The 22079-nt window shown below is 32.5% G+C and overlaps 1 protein-coding gene across 1 annotated transcript in view; it reads left to right on the plus strand.

Annotated features, from left to right (window-relative positions):
- The window catches only part of EPHA6 (EPH receptor A6), a 1373534-nt gene that overhangs the window by 883337 nt on the left and 468118 nt on the right, over window positions 1-22079 (plus strand). Inside the window, exon 4 of the mRNA XM_044666934.1 lies at window positions 1375-1499. Within this exon, the coding sequence (XP_044522869.1) occupies window positions 1375-1499 (125 nt within the window). The remainder of the gene's footprint in view (window positions 1-1374; window positions 1500-22079) is intronic.

Consider the following 22079-nt stretch of genomic DNA (forward strand, 5'->3'; position numbering starts at 1 on the left):
CAGTAGGCCTTTCCTACCAATTCCTGCCTCTCTAAAACTGCCTTTGATGTTTTTTCTGTATAGATCTTGTGTTTATCTACTTTATTTGCATTCTGTCTTCCCTATTGGAAAGTGAACTTCTTGAGGAGAGGGATTGTTATTACCTCTCTTTGAGTCCCCAGCACTTAGCACCATGACTAGCATTTAGGAGGAACTTAATATATGCTGATTAAAGGTTATTCTTGAGTAGAATAACTTTCTTATTTTATTTGTAAAAAAAACCCTATATAAACAAATTTAAGTAGTGTAAAATAACAATTATTTTAATTCAAATAGAAATAATGACCAAAGCTAAGGAAAACATTTATTTTCTAATTAACTTGGTAATATAAATAGCTAATCTGATTGATTCAGGCTTAAAAGAAGATATTAATTTTACACTAACTTATATAACTAATAATTACCTAATAAGGAATACTTTTGCTGTCACTGATTTAAGCACCTATTTTTAACTATTTGGGAACAACTTTTAAACTAAAGAAGACATGTCACAATGATTGAGAGAAATTACCTACTTGAATAAGCTATTTTTAAATTATATGATTTAACTTTTATGCTTTATATGTTTGTGATTATATGCCCAAACCAAGATCTACTTAAATGAGTTTAGTGTGTATAAGATAAGGCTATGGGTAAGGAAAAAGGATGGAGATATTGAGGAGTCTTTAAAATTTGGTAAACGTTTTTATAACAGTATAAAAATTCTCTACTTTCTGATATTATAAACAATATATAAAAATAAAGTTAAATATTTCATGGTAATCAGATTTAGGAGCTAAGATAGTACAAAGTAGTAGAAATATTGTCAATAATGTTACAAAAAATTCTAAGATCACAAAGTCTTAAGCATACTTAAGTATTAAGATTTAAAAGGTCCTAAGAAATTGGAAGGAAAATGACAAAATTCTGAGATTGCCACTGATTCTTACTATTTTGTTATGAAAAATAACTTTTAAATTGCCAAAAAGCAGAGAATATAGACTTTTTGAATTTCTGAGCATAGACTAAAACCAGTCTTTTCTTACACTGACATTCTAAAGTGGCTATAGATTAATGAATTTGATTCTTTATTCTTAGAAAGTTTGGGATTGTTTCATTATTCTGCATTTCCTTAGTGCTGTTTCTAAATATATTTTTGTATTTGAATTAGGGTTACTGGAGTAGACCCTAAGACAAATATAAAAAGGAAACAAATCAAACGAACAATTTAATAGATCATATATCTCACCCTCAACCATAATTTACTTTTTTTTTTTCTGGGAAGTAAAAACATTAGAGAAAAGAATATGGAAAGTGCTTGCCTATTAACTCTTAGTTATTCTCTTTCCCTTTCAGCACCATCCCTGATAGGTAATATAAGGAAGGACTGGGCATCCCAAAATAGCATTGCCCTCTCATGGCAAGCACCTGAGTTTTCCAATGGAGCCATTCTGGACTACGAGATCAAGTACTATGAGAAAGTAGGTTGTATTTGGAGCTCCCAGAAAAAAAAATACACATATACGTCTTTATAAATCACCAATACATATATATGTATATATATGTGTGTATATATATATACATATACATATATTTAGTTTGTTGTGACTTTTGATACCAATTAGATAAGTTGACTCTGATTCTTGTTTTTTGGCTTAATCCTTGTATTCTTTTGATTTCATTCTGATTTCTTACTTTCTTTTTTATTTGTTAATGATTCTGTCTTATGTAGATTAAAGTTGCATTGATACATTCACTTCTATTATTGTGAGCTTGTTTTAGGGGACTTTGTAGTCTACTTGGAAATAGTATGGCCCCATCAATTTATATTTTATCTGCCAAAAAACTGATATTTTTCTTCAATTAGGAAGAATTTTATAAATGGAATCACCATATTGTATAATCTGGGAGCAAACTGAAATATACCCCTACCCTTTGCCAAAACTATTACATGTTATATGCAAATTTTTTTAAATTGGGGAAGTAAGGGAAGTTGCTTGAAAATAATATTCCTTGATATTTGGATCAGTTATTTACATTGAAAAACAAGATCTTTCTTTTAGATGACAATCATAGATGTTAATCCTTATTATATGTAAATAAAGTACTAGACAGACTCAGAAGAGCTCATATGAAGAATAGGGCAGGAGTAGAATATATATATGTATATATATATAATATTTTCTTTTACTGAATCTTACTATATTTTATTTAAATATATATATGTAAGTATATGTATATATGATGTCTTGGCTCTCTAGGCAATTCTTTAAGACTATAAGTTTCAAATAAGTTACCAATGTACATTGTTAGAGGGAGTTTGCTCTTAATGGAGTTCCATATACCAACAAAGTCACAGGATAGATAGATGGATAGATAGATAGATAGACAGTCAGGTAGATAGATAGATAGATAGATAGATAGATAGATAGATAGATAGATAGATAGATAGATAGATAGATAGATAGATAGGTAGGTAGATAGGTAGATAGGCAGGCAGATAAATGAATGAATGAATTTATAATCAGTCAATAAAATGGAAACTTTGGTCTTCTAGACTCTTAACCATATACAATAATAGGATTATTAATTCTCTAAGAAAGTATCAGTCACTATAGCATGCATATTGTCCCTTGAAACATTTGTTCCTGTGTAAATAAATGTTTCTTGTAGTTTCATTTCGGGGTTGCAATAGAAGAATTTTGTGAAGTTTATTTTGAGAATAGCATGATCTACTATTAGGGAATTAAGAATAGAATTAGAAGCAAAGAACTCCCAAGTTCAGATCTTATCTCTGGCTATGACCTGAGGAAAGTCAATTAATCTCTATGTATCTCAGACTTAATATTTTCAAAATGGATAGAAAGATACCTACACCATTTATGCATTTAATCATAGATAGATCTGAAACTGAAAAGCATTAAATCAGTGTTGCATTTTACTTAAGTAAACTACCAGAACTGTATTCTATAACTTAGAATATGCCACAAATTGGGAAATAACTGTTGGAATGGAGTAAAAACATTACTAAATCTCACTAAATAACCCTTTTAAAAGGTAGGTTACCCAGAAAATACATTTTGACATTAAATAATGCAGAGATAGGATGAAATCAATGTTAATTTTTTTCATCAAATGTGATTTAGACCTTAAATTAGAATCTTCTTAATATAAATTTTCAAGAGTTGTTAAGTCAATGCCCAAATCAAACCCAGGTTTTCTCATTCAGGTGAGATGTTTCCAACAAAAACAGTTTAACTGATGCTGTTTCTAAGGGCATATGAAACTCAATGTCTACAAAACTCTACTCTTGATCCTCTCTCCTTCTCTAAAAGCCCTTCTACATACTTAAGTAGTTCTAGTTTGTTGCCTAAATGTTTACTTAACACTGCAGCAATTTGAGTTCCTAGAGCTCTTTTGTATGTTAATGGTCTTTCTTGCCCTAATGAAAAAAGGTATAGTATGTAAAACAAGAGGAAAATATACACTTTTACATAAAAGAACACTGATCAAAAGTATTCCTTAATTAGACCACTTATGATCCATTTCCCTTCCATTCTCTCTATTTTTTATGATGTTTAAAAGTTATTTCTGTAATTCAGGAAAGATTCTTAGATCTAAAATGTTATTAGTTAATTAGATGGTTCTCATCTGTTGAGCAATACAATTTTCTCCCAGGCTATCTTATAAAATCTATAAAATGTTGAATATACTACTAGTGTTGTACCCAAATTTTAATACCTAACCCAGGTTCGATCATGGCCAGAGGAAGAATCACACTGACAATGCAATATGCAAGAAGAGGCTCATTCTTTACTAGCAATAATAGCTAGGGTCGCTAGGCAGAGAGGCATGCCTGAACAACCCCTTGGAATTCTCAGCCAAGAGTTTATATAGAAATGTTTGGGGAAGGGGGTTGGTACATACATAATTATCAAGGTAGTGTCAGGGACAGGTGGTCAGGAAGCATCTGGGGAGGGGGGTTTCAGGGTCAGGGGTCAGGAAGCATTTGGCAAACATTGTAAAGCAGGCAAACATAGACAAACATTCCTATAGCTTCAGTTTTAGGTTTATGATAGGGGGAGATAAGGAAGACTGTGCTGGGAAACCTTGGGGGCTGGGGGTAGCTAGCCCAGGCCAGAAATAGTTCAGTAGACTGCCAGACTGATTTTTAAATCCAACACTAGAATAATACACCAACTGGATAGTTATATAATTGTACAATTATATTGGTTATAGAATCAATGGTATTGGCTAGCAATTGACCTCCCCAAAAAACATTCTTTCTTACCCATATTCACATATGCACACATAATGTTTATGTGTGAATACATATACATACATTTGTAAATGCATGTGTATTACATATCTATAAATATAGAGAGGGAAATTTAAATTTAAATAATTAACTACTCTGTATACTCTAATGCTTTTTCTACATTGTACAAACTCATAAAGAGCTGTTTCTAACTTTAAATATATTATGATAAATTATTTTACTTGACTTAAATTTCTCAGTTCACAAAATACTCTTTTACTGTCACATGGGAAATTGTATTTAGACCACAAAGAGGAGGAAAACTCCCTCCCTGTATGCATTTACAAGTAAGGCTCTGCTAAAACAAAAACAGCTTGAGTCTTCCCTCTGCATGTGGAAAAAAACCTTTTCTGCAAAATTCTCAATAAAAGGAAAGAAACAAAGAGCCACCTCTCTGAGCTCTGCTCCCATCTCTGGTCCCAAAAAGGATTATTCACAGGATTCACATTTCTACAGCACAACAGGAGCTGTACAGATTGGGGCTTGTTGTTGGCAGAACACCCTAGCAGTACCAAGCTAGATCATTTTCTGACTGCTGTCACCTCTCCCAGAGCCTCATTGCCTTCGATTCTGTGTACAACTCCTACAGCCAAACTTAAGACAGATTCAGACTCAGTGCTTGTTTATTAACCTTCAGAAAACTTTTCAGAAAGTTTTCCTTTTTTAACTTTCATCCCTATTTAGTTCAATGGATTTGTATGATTTTACTGTAAATTTTTTTTTCTTCCACCATCCACTGTAGCTCCATAAATGCCAGTAATCCAATGACAAAACAGAATTTTAGAATACTCCAATTACCACTTAAATGTAACATGTGGGACACTACTACAAGGGGGTTGTATGACAGCTTAACACAGGAATTTACCAGACTTCTAGCAGAGGCAGCCAGTATTTTTAGATTCTGCCTATAGGTGAAAAGAAAAACAAATACTTCTTGGGGACAACCAGAGCACAAAATAACCCTGTACCTAATTTGGTATCAGAGCAAAACAAACAAACAAAATCCAAGAATCCTCACAAAAACACAGGAGAAATAAAATACTTCAAATGAATATTGGAGCAAAATTCAAAATGCCATCAAGGCTGCAGGCAGAAAAGAAAGCATTCTACCCTGCCAGCAATTAATCGTCAAATATTATTTGTGAAAACCTAGTTTGACAGAAAAATATAAATCTTATTATTGTAAATAATAGAAGATAAACCTTTATCGCCATCCCAACCAACCACAAGAACAATAACTAATAAATAACCTTCTAAATATTAGCATGCAAATATTGCCAAACAGTGGTAACAGTGTAAAGAGAACTTGTTTTCCTTCCAAAGTATATAATTTAATACCAAATGTATTATCTGTAAAATCTGGGGTAAATAATGTCCCTTCTTTGGGCCTCAGTTTCTTCATAAAGAAGATGAACCCAATGATTTGAGACATTTGGTTGGTACAGTGATAGAGTGCCAGGTTTTGAGTCAGTAAGATCTGAGTTCAAGTATTGCCTCAGATACTTAGGGTTTATGTAGTACTGGATCAACCCGTGATATCAGCCTCAGTTTCTTCATCTGTAAAATCAGATAGTTGGACATGATGGCTTCTAAGAATAATTCTATCTCCAAATCTAAGATCCAAGGATCTCTAAGTTCACTTCTACCTCTAAATCTTATAATTCTATTAAAGTACTAAAAATTTTCTCTAAAGTTACAACTTTTTCTTCACTAATCATTCCTAGGTTTTACCTTGATTGTTACCCTTAATAAGTGGAATTTTGGTGAATCTTTTTTCCTTAGTCAACTTGAAAGTATAAACATATCTTTATGTAAGGAGTACTGCATTCAAAACCCTGACCACTAAACAATAATCTTTTCAGAATAGAATTACAAATAATAAATCATTACAATTACTAACTGAGACTGTTCTTCCCTCTGCAATTAACTTTAGTCTGGTATTCTTTGACATTATGAATCAGCTTACTATAATTAATAAAAAACAGCATTTATAAAGGTTTAATACATACGTTGTGGCATAAAGCTAAATGCTAGAGATACAAAAAAAAGCATTAATAGTCCCTACCCTCAAGGAGAACATATAATCTAGTGGGAAAATTTATGAATGATTAAGTATATACAACATATATGCAGAGTATATGGAAAATAAGTCAGAGGGAAGGCACTGACAACAATGGAATCAGAATAAGGCCTCTTAAAGAAAATATAATTTGGTCTAAGAAGTGAAGGAAACAAAGGAAGCTAAAAGGCAGAGGTGAGAAGGAAGAACATTGTAGATACATCAAAGAAAGTCAATGCAGAGGTATAAAGTTGGAAAATGGAGCATCATGACATTTTTTTCTTAACCTTTTTGTATCATGATAGTCTGGTGAAGCCTATGGATGCCTCCAAATAATGTTTTAAAACATAAAATAAAATGCATATGATTGCAAAGGAAACCAATATATCGATTTTTTTAAAAAATTAAGTTCACGGATTAGAAATGCAGAAGAAAACATATGATTTATCACTTGTTTATTTGGGTATATGATTTGGGGTTTTGGTTTTAAAAGATTACTCCGTTACAAAAATGAATAATACAGAAATACAGTGGAATTGCTTATCAACTGTGGGAGAGGGAAGGGACACAACATGAATTATATAACTTTGGAAAACTTTTGTGTAGATTTGTTAATGGAATAAAATAAAGAAAATTTTTTAAAAAATTAAGTCCACAAACATAAGATTAATAATTATTATTAATTAGTAATAATTAATAATTAGTGTATTAGAAATGAACTCATTGTTTCTGCCCTGCTCCCACTAATCATGTCCACTTCTAAACTTCCCTATTATCAACACCATCCTTCCAGGCCACCAGGCTTGCAACCTAAATGCTGTACTTGACTCTTTTCTATCCATCAGCCCCCTATCCATTCTGTTTCCCAAAACCTTTGCAATTTCACTTTTGAAGCATCTCTTTAAAATATCCCCTTTTATCCTCAGCTACTGATACCATATCTCCTACAAGATTAAATGTAAAATCCTGTTTGGTATTCAAAGTACTTTATAATTGAGTCCCACCACTGCCTTTACTGACACACATGTTTGAATGCTCTCTCCCTTCTCATCTCCATTTCCTGGGTTTCCAAGGCTTCCTTCACGTTCCAAACCCTTCTTCTAAAGGAAGCCTCTCCTAATCTTTCTTAGCTTCAATGCCTTATGTCTGTTGCTTATTCCTATTAATCTTGTACATATCTTGTTTATACATATCTGTTTTCTTGTTGTCTCTCATCCGACTGTGAGTTTCTTGAGGGCAGGGGTTATCTTTTGCCTTTCATTGTGTCCCCCAAATTTAGCAGTATCTGGAATGTAGTAGGTGCTAAGTAAATACTTATTGACTGATTAACTAATGGAAGAACAGTAAGCAATCCAATGGAACTAGAAAAAGTCTTTGGGAAGAAAGTAAGGAATAAAAAGGCTAGAAGAAAAGAGGTAGTCAATAGTATGGAGATTCAGCATAGTCAAAGAGTTCTGGAAAGATCAATGTGACTAGGATGTCTTTTCTTTCTATTCATTAATCTGAGAAATTTAACAAAAGGGTATTAACCATTTGAAACTTCCTTCAGGTGATCAGTCCTTTTTCATTAGGGAAAAATGATCATGGGAACTTCTGTGAAGTGAGCAGTCACCATATTTAAACCCCTCATTTTTTAATAGGAATTGGATGCTGAACAGGAAGGAAAAAACCTCTACTGATATCAATAGCTGAAAATGCCATGAAGAATACCAGAGACAGGAGCTAAATGTTACAAATGGCTAATTGAAAACTACCTAACCCAGACAATGATTCAAACAAAACAGACAAGATCAAATGAGTCTACAAATCAAATCTGCCTGGCTGAGTGAAAAGAACTCTGAAAGGGTTAGAACATATTGGTGAAATTATGATGTCTAAATTATAATAACAGGGGTGATAAATATAATGAAGAGAGAGATGGCACATAGAGGTTTATAAGTTATCACTTATGTTATTGCTATATGTTCTTTTTTTTCTTAGGAAATTTAGTTATTTAGTTGATAGTGGGGTTTGATTTTATTTTTATTTTTTAATGGAAGAAAAAAGAGTGGATAGAATTAAAAGGCATCACGACCTGGTGAAAAGATGCTTGGGCACAGTCAGAGAACCTATGTTTTAGCCCTAGTTTTGTAGCTAATTACCTATGTGCCTCCCAGTGCTTCAGTTTCTTATTAGCAAAATGAGAGAAGTTGGACCAGATGATCTCTAAGGTCCCTGCCTACTCTATGAAAATCAAAGGACAGTGTATGTCTCTGAAGTTGTCATTATGATAGCCGAATAAATCTTTAGGCTGGCATTCACTACCTCATTAGAATATCACCATCTAGTTAAAATTACCCAATTTGCAGTTCAAATCTCAGAGGAATTCGTCAGTCTCTTAAGGATGTAGTGAATCTGTTCAAACTTACAAGCAGAGGCTGAGATCTCAGTATGTTAGAGCAGAACCAATTTCTACATTTTAAAAGATAACATCTGCATCAGTATATATCAGTTAATTACTTCCAAAAATATAAGTTCATTGTCTTGGAGAAATTGCTTTAGAAAAAGCTGAGGCTAAACATTTTATTTGGAGATGGATAATTAATTGCTTAAAATAAGAATCTTCATCTTTTAAAAACTGTGAAAACATTTAACATTAAAAATGAAATATCAGAATTAGTCTTACAAATTAGACATCAGGTTATGCTAATAATGCACATAAACATTTAAAATTAGTAACATTAACATTTCACTTTCAAAGTATGTTCTTAAATATATGCTGTGCACATCACAGGAGATGTTTTGCTCTTAGATTTAGCAATCCAAAGTTTCTATTTAAGAAGACATTATTCAAATCTGACAGCAATACTTGAAGTATGAGTTGTTAACATTCTAGCTCTTCTTTTGGCAGCTTAATTCTGCCCTCCTACTTCAGAAGGTGGGGTGGGTCTGTTCCAAAAGGGCATAATTACTCTTTCCCTCCTTTTCCTTTCTTCATTTTCTCTATCCTGGCTTCTTCTTTCTCTTCTTTTTCTTTCTTAGTCCTGTTACAAAAATTGACTCTCAGATAGCAAAACTGATACTGTAAAAGTGAGGATTGGGGGATTTTCCTAATAGTGTATTATATTAGATGACACCTGGTAAATGAAAGAAACAGAAAAGGAGAGGAGAGACAGAGAAACAGAGACAGAAGGAGAGGCAGAGACAGAAAGGCTAGGCAGCCAGACAGTGAGAGCGAGAGAGCGAGAGCGTGCGAGCGCGAGAGAGAGCGCCAGAGACAGAGCCAGAGACAGAGACACAGAGAAATCTTCCTCAAGAAGCACCTTGATAATATATTAATCACTAACTCAAGATCTTCATACTCATGACTGTCCCTTATTGACATTAGTAAAGGAAGAGAACCAAAAGATGAATAAGGGACCAGCTAGGTGGCTCAGTAGATTGAGATCTACAGGATGTCCTGGTTCTCAGATACTTCCTAGCCGTGTGACCCTGGGCAAGTCACTTAATCCCCTTATCTAGTCCTTTCAGCTTTTCTGCCTTGGAACCAATACACAGTCTTGATTCTAAGATAGAAGGCAAAGTTTTTTTTTAAGATGAAAAACAAGTTTTTATACTTTTCCTACATTTTCCCAAAAATATTTCTCTGAGATAGGTTATTTAGGAGGACAGAGGCATACATTGAGAATAAGGAAAGAAATTTACTATAACCTTTTTATTCTAGTTCTTGCCGCCATTGCTTTTTCTCTGGAAATTATACTTTTATTATTATAATATTGTTATATAAATTGATCTCTTGCTTCTTCTCACTTCACTCTACATTAGTTCATACAAGTTTTCCCAGCTGTCTCTAAAATTTTCCATCATTTCTTATTGCAAAATACTATTTGATTACATTCATATATATTATTTATGTTGTCCTTATTGGTAAGTGGTTGAAATTTGGTTCCATACTTTTTTGCCATATGTACATGTACATATTTCTTTCAGTTAGAGCAATGGCCTTCCAAGTTCTGCGGAGAACATACTGTTCACTTCAATGGTCAACATCCGTAGATTAAAACTAAAACATAATTTCCTTCCCTAAAAGTATATATTCTAGTCATGCACTGCCAAGTACCCTTTCCTCAGACTTTTACTCATTTATAGGTTTTGCAAAAAACAAATTATTCATAAATTCACTTCCTGACTACAAAAAATTAACCAAATAGGTCTTTAATATTTCCCTTCTTACTCACCAGTATCCAAAATGGAACAAGAAATGAGAGATTGTTCAAGAAATTATTCCAGTCTTTCTGTCTGGCACCACAAGTTTTATTTGAGATTATGAGAATTCACTTTAAATCTCATTATGTTTTACCAATTTGGAAATCTGATAATGGGGAGGGGGCAGCTGGGTAGCTCAGTGGATTGAGAGCCAGGCCTAGAGACGGGAGGTCCTAGGTTCAAACCTGGTCTCAGCCACTTCCCAGCTGTGTGACCCTGGGCAAGTCACTTGACCCCCATTTTCTAGCCCTTACCACTCTTCTGCTTTGGAGCCAATACACAGTATTGACTCCAAGATGAAAGGTATGGGTTTAAAAAAGAAATCTGATAATGGTAATGATGACAAATATTATATTCTCACTGATCACTACTAGGTACATATTCAAAACATGATAGTTATCCAGAGTTTGGACTTCAGGAAATCTCATGTACTCCCACTTCAAGACTAACAGAAAAGTTCAATTAATAGTAAATTTTCTGATGTTATGTTTGTGAGATATGATAAATTCACAAAAAATAGATTTTAGTTGCTTAGATTTTTTTTCAAGATGTTGAAAATTTGTAACAGTTAATGTTGACCAGCTCCCAAAAGAGTATAGTTTTAATGCTTTCACAGAATAATGAACACCTTAGTGTTTCAAAATGAATATACATTCTCTGTAATCACTCATGAATGTTAGAAATGTGTAGGAAAATAGTCAGTATTCAAGTGAAATATTAAAACATTAGTCAAGAATTGTGATTCCCAACTGTGATTCTTTGACATATCAAAGTATTATTTGAAGAAATGTCAGTAACTTCTCAAAGGAAAATTATCTTTATTCATTTCGATGTTCAAAATCCATCAAATATCAATATTCTACCAATGTTTTTGCAAGACTAAAAATCATCAGATTTGATGGTATCAAAATATTTTTTTAAACTATCACATGGAGGACATTGGAGAGTTTTGCACAGTGGATATGAATAGTCCATGACTTTTTTGCAAATAAGAAACTTCCAAGAAGTGAAGCAAAAATTTAGGAGTTATGTCTAGGTTTATTTAAATGATTAACATGTATGTATAAATGATGGACTTGCTCTATGACAAGCAAAAGAAGGAGTAGTGGGAACATTCATTAATGTACTCTTGTGGAATGGAACTCTTGGCAAATATGTAAAAGGGCATGGACAAAAATTGTATAGAATAGGCAAGAATAAAGGGAATATGAATGGAATGGAACTTAATGGAACATCAAAATTGATGATATCCAGAGTGGATGCCATCAAGCACTTTTTTGTGAAGCTGATGAAATCAAACAGGTGTAGAATGTTATGACTACAAAAAGTTTAGTGTCACCGCTTCAAAAAATGAATACTATAGAGTACTTCATAATGAGTCTAATATTAAAATGCGTTCATTATTTTTCTCTTCCCCCACTTTTTCTTTAATTTATTATACAGTCTTGATAAAGAAACTTTAATAAAACAAACCCATTTCCCATGAAATTTCCAACCCAACCAACATAATAATCTGAGGATCTAAATAAACTGAACAAATCCGGAGCCACTTGCTGTACTTCCAAGCAGTTTTGAAAATACATGTTTGGGTAGCCTTAAAAACTATTGATCAGCATATTTCTTCAAATTTAAACTTCTTGGTGACAATCCCACTTTTTTTTTAATTTAAAGAGATTTTTTAACAACCTAGGGAAATTGGAATTAGACCTTTGGAATTAAAATAATAATAATAATAATTACTATAAATGTGCTCTGGGAGTTAAACTATTAAAACAAAAATCTCTGAGCTTATTCCCGCATAGTAAGCGATGTGTAGTAAGTAGCTTCATTTCCCGGCTCTGCTATTATTATCCTGATTCCTCAAGGGAAGGCTTTAAGTGTCTTAGATTCTCAAATGAGGGAGAAAAAAAAATCTAGGTCTCTACTCTGTTCTGAATAAGAAGGAATAATTATGAGGCTTTTCTGACCAGATATAATTTTTGCCTTGGGGAGAAAATCAAGGCCCCTTGCAGCAGCCATTATTAATGACACTGATATAATTACTATTTGAAAAAAGGAAATCTGCTGAGAAAAATCAATTACAAACCACCAAAAGTTCCTTGGACCTATCAAAGAAGTTCTATGCCTAATGTCCCTGATGACCTCTCCATTAAGAGACTGGTTGGCTATCATCCTAATGGTTGTCTTCAATTATTTAGAGGGGATTTCTAAGCTTTTGTATTTGATATTAAAATGGCCTAGAGAGTACTTCCTGACTGTCTTTCTTACTGAACACTGGCCACTCTGGGGAAAACTGCAGATTAAAAAATCCAAGTGACTTTTCTATAAAGAAGCAAACATAAAGAGACTTCTTCCATTTATAGTGCTTCAAAAATCAATGCTCCTAAAATAAACAAGAGTAGTTGTTTGCTGATAACTGCGAATAGGAAACTACAGAACAGTGTAATTGTGTTTTGAGTAGGGTATGATGAGAGAGAAAAACAATATTGGAGATGTCTGACAGGGAGCCAAGCCAGTACTCAAAAATCCACGTTTATGCTATTTTTTAAAATTATGCCACTTGTTTACTTTGTTGTGTCCTTTTTCTCTTATTACTAGTAGTATAATGTTCTATTTTGCAAAAACAATCATCCTTCAGATGAGGGGATTCCTTTATAATTCTCATATTCTCATTTGAGACAAAATCGTATAAGAAGAAATTATGGAAGGCTGAACTGTAACAAGGATCAGCTTTCTGATATGGTATAAAATATTTCAGTCTGCATATGGCATAATATGTGCCAGGTTGATGACCAAGTATATTCATTCCCAAAAGAAAAATTTATAACATTGTTACCAATTCTAGTATAAGTGTGACAATTTGCTCCTTCCCTGTGGTATCAAATACCCTCCTGATCTTTTAATGAAGACTATAGTAAAAAAAAAAGTGTCACTCTTGATCTTTCTGCAAGTATTCGTTAGAAGATTTGACCTTGTGCTTACATCTTTTCTTAGAAAAATTTGATATTTAAAGAGTCTGAAGGAGCAGTTGGTGATGCAGTGGATAAAGCACCCTGCAAGGAGTTAGGAAGACTCTCTTCCTGAATTCAGATGTGGCCTCAGACATTTAACAGCTGTATTACCCTGGGCAAGACGCCTTTTACTTCAGTTTCCTCATCTGTAAAACGATCTGGTGAAGGAAATGGCAAACTACTTTAGTATCTTTGGCAAGAAAACCCCAAAGAGGGTCGTGAAGAGTCAGACACAACTGAAAATGAATAACCAGCAACAACATCTAGTGAATGGGTTAGCCATCTTGATGGTAAAGTACATAGAGCTCTGGAATTGGAGGAGGACAACCTGAGTTCAAATCCCATCTCAGACACTTAGTAGCTCTGTGTCACTGGAAAAGTTAAACCCCCTGAGCTTCAATTTCTTTATTTGTAAAAGGGGGATAATAATAGTACCTATGACACATCATTATTTGTGAGGATCAAATGAGGCAGTATATGTAAAGCATCATGCAGATCTTAAAACACTGAAGAAAGTTATTATTATTAGCAATTATATTAGCAGAGGGGTAAAAAATATAGTGAAAGATTTAGGGACTTATACAAAGTATCTTTGAAGTGACTAAGAATGATTAGATGATAAGGTGAAAGTAGAGTTTTGTGAGAGGAATAGTATTATAGCTATCTTCTAAATGTGGAGGGCTGTCATGTTGAAAAAATACTAAAATTAGGATTAGTAGCAAAGATGCAGGATTTGACTTAAAGGACTTAATATGAAATGGGCTACACTGATTCAGAAATCAATGAACCCCTAATGAAATAAGGTCTTCATGCAGAGAATAGAAGACCTCTTGTTAGGGATATCATAAAAAAATTCTTGTATAGCTGTCTATGTGCTAGACTAACTTATTTCAAAGACTCTTTCCATGTCTGAAGTTCTATAATTCCTTGAATTTATATTAATTTGTAAGTTCCTTACATTCTAGCAATTGTCTTGCTTTTGTATCTGTAGCCCTAGTATTTTTTATTTGTATCCCCCTAGCAACATAAGTATGGTATATCATCATCATCATCATCATCATCATCATATCATAACTATCATGTATACAGAGTTTAATATGTGCCAAATACTGTTAAGCCTTTTACAATTATTATCACATTTGATTCTTAAAATGATGCTGGAAAGTACTATTTCCCTCCTTTCACTGATGAGCCAACTGAGGTACAGAAGTTAAGTGACTTGGCTAGAATCAAACAACGTCTGATATGGGATTCACACTCAGGTCTTTTTGATTCCTGGTACAGTTTTCAATCCCCTGCATCACCTAACAATCATAGTTAAGGCAAAGTAAACATATAAATACTTTAATATTCAACATTGCCCAATTATCATGATCTGATTAAATTGTATAATTTAAACTTCCTTCCAATGAATTATACTTTGTTTTATATTTCAATACCTTACCTGTCACCATTTTAATTTGTAAGGTAGCTGCGTAAATATTATAACTGATGTCCATGCATTTTAATATTCTATGATTCCAGACAGAATTGATGGAAGGACTTTGTGAACCACGTTTTAAAATATTCCATTCTAACCTTTCCTAACCTAGAATGGGCAACATTTGGTAGATAAAAGGAATTATTGATAAAAATTAATTTTTTCTTTCATTAGTATGTGTCCTCTCAGGCTTACTACTCAACAGAGGGGCAGGATTGTAGTGGAAAGAGTAATAAAGCAGGAATTAGTCAATCTGAGTTGAATCCTTCTTCAAATGCTTATCTATATGCCTATGCACAAGTCAAACTCTTAGAGACTCTTTCCTCATCTACAAATAGGGATAAAATATGTATCACCCACCTCACAATTGAATAAAGATAATCATGGAATCATATAATTTAAAATCTGTATGAACCAGAATGGCTAGAATCCAATGTATGCTGAAAGGAATCCTCACAATGAAATACTTAGCAAGAGGTCATCTACCCTCTTATTCCAAATCTCTAAGGAGGGAGAAGTCAACTTTTCTTCTACTTTTGAAGAGTTCTCATTTTTAAGAAAAGTTCTTGGGCATCAAATATAAAATATCCTCTTCTCAAATCTCCACTACTGCTCTAAATTCTGCCCTCTGGACAAAACAACAACAGATTAATCCTTTCTCCCTATGATGGCCCATCAAATAGTTGAAAACAGTTATCATATGTCCTTCAGGTCATTACTTCTGAAGAAAATGTCTTTCAAACCATAAAACACTACGTAGATGTGAAGTAAAGATTATTCAGAAGAAATGTTGGGCCATTAGAATAACATTTATGAATTCATTTATCTTATATAAATACCTACATGTTATTGAAAACACTTTTTCTAATGGGAAAATTATAACATATAAATTCTAGTATTTTAAGAGTATTCCTCATTTTTCCCTTGCTCACTATCCGATATTACATGTCATGCAGCTGCATACCATCCCCATCTTTAATTTTGACTCTACATTTAGAGATAAAAAAAAATCCTGTAGGGGCAGCTGGGTAGCTCAGTGGAGTGAGAGTCAGGCCTAGAGACAGGAGGTCCTAGGTTCAAACCCGGCCTCAGCCACTTCCCAGCTGTGTGACCCTGGGCAAGTCACTTGACCCCCATTGCCCACCCTTACCACTCTTCCACCTATGAGACAATACACCGAAGTTAAGGGTTAAAAAAAAAATCCTGTAATTGAAACCTGTGTCATAATCCCCATCTAAGTACAACTGCACACTTTTTGTAAAGTTATTTAATCTCCTACCTCCACTTTCATCATCTGCAAATTTAAAGGGTTGGGCTATAGTAGAATAATGCTTTTAGACTAAAATATTTTCTTTTTGAAATATTTGTTATAATGTGATTCATTTGATTTTCAATTTTAGTCATATCGAAATGAAACCAAAAAAAGAAAAAAAAAGGCAAATGCCTTTGGCTATGTCAGCAAATATATTAACTATGTCTCTATGCTTAAGCATATTTCCTGCAATAAACCTTTATTTAGGTATTTGAATTTCAAAAATATCATTTAAATAAAAATGTTTTCATATATTTGTTTTAGTTGCTTCAATACACATATTTGAGTAGCTAGAGCAATTTAATGTATCATATTTCAGTTGGTTATTTGTTTCCAGAAACAAACTACAGTTCAAACCTCCAACAAGCTTTCCTCTATTGAATGAAAGACTTTAATTATTTAAAAAGTCAGTAATAATCCAGAATATTTTTCTTTTTCTGATCCTTTTACTTATATTAAAATATACTTTCAGAAATTATAGACTTGAACATCCTAATTTCCTTTTTCTTTACCTTCTTAAATAAAACTAATGGAGCGAGGGGTCCCAAGGCCCCTAGTCAAGATGACAAGTATTTATTGTGTCTATTATTTGCCAGACACCACGCTAAGCACTGGAGATACTAAGAAAAATTTAATATCAAGGAAAGTACTTTCACAATATTTTTCATTAAAATGCCTTCCCAAATTCCATGAGTAGTTGTTTGTGTCACTGAGGCATGGATTTTAAATTCAGGTTTTAAAGTGCAACATGCAATATAAGTTAGCTTTGTAAAATTTGTTAGTAAACTTGTGACTTTGCCAGTTTCACGCATTAGTTCAAAATAATCACTATTTGACAATTTATGAAATTCCAATGTACAAATCATTTAAAATAGAATTGTGAGTTAACTTTTCTAATCTACAAATAGAAACAATTCTGTTAGCATTACAGTTTCAACCTTTTCTACATTTTAAGATATGTGAGAACTTACACCACAAGAAAAATAATATTATACATTAGTTTTTGACACAAGTTTCTTTCTTACTTTGAAATAAATGGGCCAATCAAGTTTGAGAGGTTGGTATACAAAGAATTTCTATAAGAAGAATATGTGCAACATAACCACAGTTCACTGAACTTTTTGATGTAAAATTTCTATTGAAACAAACCTCAATTTCCTTCATTTTTGTTCATATTTAGCTCCTAGAATTAATTTTTAGCAAATTGGCATATCTAATATATAAGCTATGTACTGCATAAAATTAAGAATAATTAAATAATTCCTTATAATTGTTTTAGTCAAACCAAGACACCTAAATTCACTAATTTAAAGATATATTGTTTGAATGAGCCTCTCTTACAAAGTATTCATTTTTTATTTTAAAGTCATTTGCCAGAATGATTTCAAAATGCCCTTCTTCAGTAGTGTTGTCAGGAAAGCTGAGTTAACAACCTATTATTATGTACTCCTTACTGAGTTATTAATAGATTTACAGACTTTCAAACAATACACCTTCTTCTCATAAAAACATTTATGGTGCTGTAGAATTTGGCTAGGTTGAAATATCCTGTATTTGGAGTGACCTTGTAGAAGCAATTTTGACATGAAATTTTTAAAAAATAAGGAAATGGAAAATATATTTATGTATACTAATGGAAATATTAGAGAGTAATAATATTGCTGCAGAAAACCCTTCCCTAATGAATTTACATTTTCTGGGACACTAGCCCTATAAAACACGTTCTTTGTTCTTTGAAAACTGGTGATTTTATGTTAGATATTTACACAACTGATAGACAAAGATACATTTATTCTCCTGAAAAGATGTATACTTTTATGTTCAGATAACTTGAGAATTCGTTTCTGATAATATTTTCATAACACTACATATTGGTGTCCATAGCTGATTCTATTCTTCTGTCTTTTCTGTCTCCTTCTAGTAGATATTCTCCTTAGGGACTATCCTTGACTTTGCCTTTTCTTTCTTTGTACTATCCCTTGTTGATCTCATCCATTCCCATATCAGATGAATCATAGAAGAACTTTGATATCTCTACCCCTAACCTTTCTCTAGATTTTAAGGCTTTCAGTTAAAATCATTTTCATTTTTATGTTGTTATTTGTTACTTATCAAAGCTAGTGTCTTCCTACTATCATCAAAGAAAGTAGTCATAATATATAAGAATGCAAATTTTGTTTAATATACATGCCTTATGATGTCCTGGCTTCTTATTCTTGAACTGGTCTTTCCAATACATATTTTTATTGTTATCTCCTATTTCAACATTTGTAACGAAGTAACTAATCATTAAAAAGGACTGATAGATTAGGACAGGATCTGTGATTTCATTGTTATATGATATTCTTTGTTAATGAAACTGCCTTTATTAAGATGGATTGGTATTTCTCTGCAACTTATACTTTCAAAGAACTACATAAGGTGTTAAAAAGTTATAGATTCAGTTTGCGTCATATTGAAATAATTCATAGCATCTTACAGAGCTCTCCACAAGAATTACTTTTTCTCTTCAAAAGACATTGGTGCATACACTGAAAACATTTTCTTTTAAAATTATTTTTTCATTCAAAAAGCACTTATTTTTCTTCCTCATTTCTATCTTTACTGAAAAAGAAAAAGAAATTGAAACCTTTTTTTAACATATATACATAGACAAGCAAAATAAATTTCCAAATTGGCTATTAAAAGAAATTAATCTCTTTCTGTATATTTAGTCCATAGTCTCTCTATCAGGAAATGTGTAGCATGCAGTATCATTGGTTCATTAGACTTATAGTTGATAATTTCTTTGATCGGAGTTCTTAATTTTGTTCATTTTATAAGATTTTAATTTTATCAATTGTCCTGTTTCACTTCACTTTGTATCAACTCATGTAATAATTTCAAGATTTCTTTAAACCTGTTCATCTCATCATTTTTTAAAAACTTATATTTTATTACTTCAAATTACTATGCTATTCCACAGTTGACAGAAAATTCTTAGTTTCTAGTTCTTTGATGCCACAAATAAATGTTGCTTTAAATATTTTTTGCATATGGGTCCCTGCCCTCTTTCTTTAAACTCTCTGGCCTGGTAATAGCATCAATATGTCAGAGGGTATATATGAATTTAATACTTTGGAAGGATGGTTCCAGACTGCTTCCCAAAATGGTTCTAGCAATTCATAGCTCCACAAACAATGCATTAATGTGCTGATTTTCCCACAGATCCTTCAACATTGGCCATTTTCTTTTTTCGACAGCTTTTTCAATCTCATAGATATCAGGTAGAATATTAGGATTGCTACAATCTTAATTTCTCCAGTTATGATTGATTTGGAACATTTTTCTTATAGATTTTGACTACTGACTGCAATTTTTTTCATAGTAACCTTTTGAAAATGCTCATTATTTGTGATATAACTAACATGTGTGATATAACTGACCACGTGTCTCATGAAATTATATTCCTTATTACTTTTGAATGTATTATAAAACAAAATCTACCAAATTTTCCCTCCAGTGAGAATCTGAGTCATCTTTCTATATAACTGTAAATGTATATTCTCTGATTTCATATCTGGCAAGAATGCGTGTTTCTGTATGTGTGTGTGTGTATGTTTGTGTGTGTGCGTCTGTGTGTATTGTTGCAGGGTAAAATGAACAGAGCCAGAAGAACAATTTATAAAATAAAAACAACATTGTGAAAACAAACAACATTGGAAGATTTAAAAACATTGAACAATAAAATGATTAACCATGATTCTAATGAACCAATGATTATGCCTAGATATAGATATACACACACATATATAATGTAGATCTAAACATGGGTAGGTGGTATAATGGATAGAGCACTGGCCTGGAGTCAACAGGACCTGAGTTCAAATACAAACTCAGACACTTATTAAATATATGACTTTGGACAATTCATTTAACTTATGTTTGAATGAGTTTCCTCAACTATAAATTGGGGATAATAATAGTACCTGCCTCCCAGGATTGTCAGCTGTTAGATAACAGTTTTAAAGCACTCAGCACAGTGCCTGGCATGCAGATTGTGTGTATAATATGTATATTGTGTGTGTGGTACAAGTGTGTAAAATATACATATATACACACATAGGAATCCTACATATACAAATATTTAATGATATACTTTAGCATATTTCTTACATGTAAGCCATCATTTCTAAAATGTGGCACCACTCATGCTTGGGCACATTTCCATTTCCTTTTGGGACATGGGAAATTTTCATTCTTCTGAGATTGTGGCATGACCTTGAACAAGTCTCTTAACCTTAACTGTTGGAGAGCAGTCTCTTTTCTTATATATAAAATGAGATGACTGAACTAAATGATCCCTCCTTCAACTACTTAATTCTTAGTCCAGTTCACTATTTATTTTTTATTTTTGTCTGAGATAGAAAAATAAATATAGAGACAAAGCAAATGGTTTACTAGTAAAGCTGCATGTCACAATCTAGGAAAGACACATTTTATTCACTTTATTATACTACCTACTATGTATGGTTAGAGTGGTTTATTTCAAATAACCAATGTGGTAATATAGTACAGGAAAGCAGGAAGAAAAGAAGGAAGGAAGGAAAAGGAAAAAGGAAGGAGGCAGGGAGGGAGAAAAGAAACAAACATTTATTAGGCATTTACTGGGAGTCAGTACTGTGTTAAGCATAGAAAAATATAAAAAAGAAAAACAAAAAAGAAAAAAGATATTTACAGCCCTCAAGAAATTTATATTCTAATAAAAGAAAACAAAAAATAGGGAGCTAAAAAAAGAAGAGGCGAGATTATATGTATGGTTATCTTGATCCCATATGATCTCTAATTTATCATTGAATCTATACCTCATGGTAACTTAATTTAACAGTGGTTTTCAGTCATTTAATATTCACTCAGCATTGTGAGTTTTGCAACATTCAATATGTGCAGATCAAAGCATTTGTGGTATGTAGAAGAAAGGAAGTAAAGAATCCTTCAAGGAGCTTATAGTTTTAGATTTTGAATATCATATTAAACTGAGATGTGTTTCCTTAAGTCTGCTAGACTGCTTCCCTTGTGGGAATGCTGACTTAAAATTGCAAAAATCTAAGTTATTTTGACTCACCCTTCATAATTTCATTTCATAGACATGATCATATACATAATTAATGAGTGGTGATAGAAAGAACCTAGTTACATACTTTAAAAAAATTCAATAAATGAAAAAAGAAGTAGTTCAGCACCTCCTTGCATGTCCTTTCCCACAAGAGCTAAAAATAGAGAGGCTACCATATAGCTTTACCTTTAACATTTAATGAATTACTAAAATTTTCTATGGAATATTAGAAAAATTAAATATTTTTGAACTCTTTGGGAACCAAAGAATTCCTTTAAAAATTTGAGGAAATTACCTTTCCATAATATTACAGGTAATTTCTAGTGCATTTAATAAAATAGATTATCAATTTTATTTATATCAGTAATTATTGGTCATTATGTTTCTTCATTACTGCTAATGTGAAAAGAAAAGGGAAATGACAAAATTGTTCTACAAATATACAAAACATGGCATTGAACAAATTGGCCAAGTTTTGACTTAAATTGACTCACACGAAAATCTAGTCAATTTAGTTCACCAGTCATTTTAACTGGTTTAC

Source organism: Gracilinanus agilis, chromosome 3 (genome assembly GCF_016433145.1).
Source record: "Gracilinanus agilis isolate LMUSP501 chromosome 3, AgileGrace, whole genome shotgun sequence".
NCBI classification, from domain to species: domain Eukaryota; kingdom Metazoa; phylum Chordata; class Mammalia; order Didelphimorphia; family Didelphidae; genus Gracilinanus; species Gracilinanus agilis.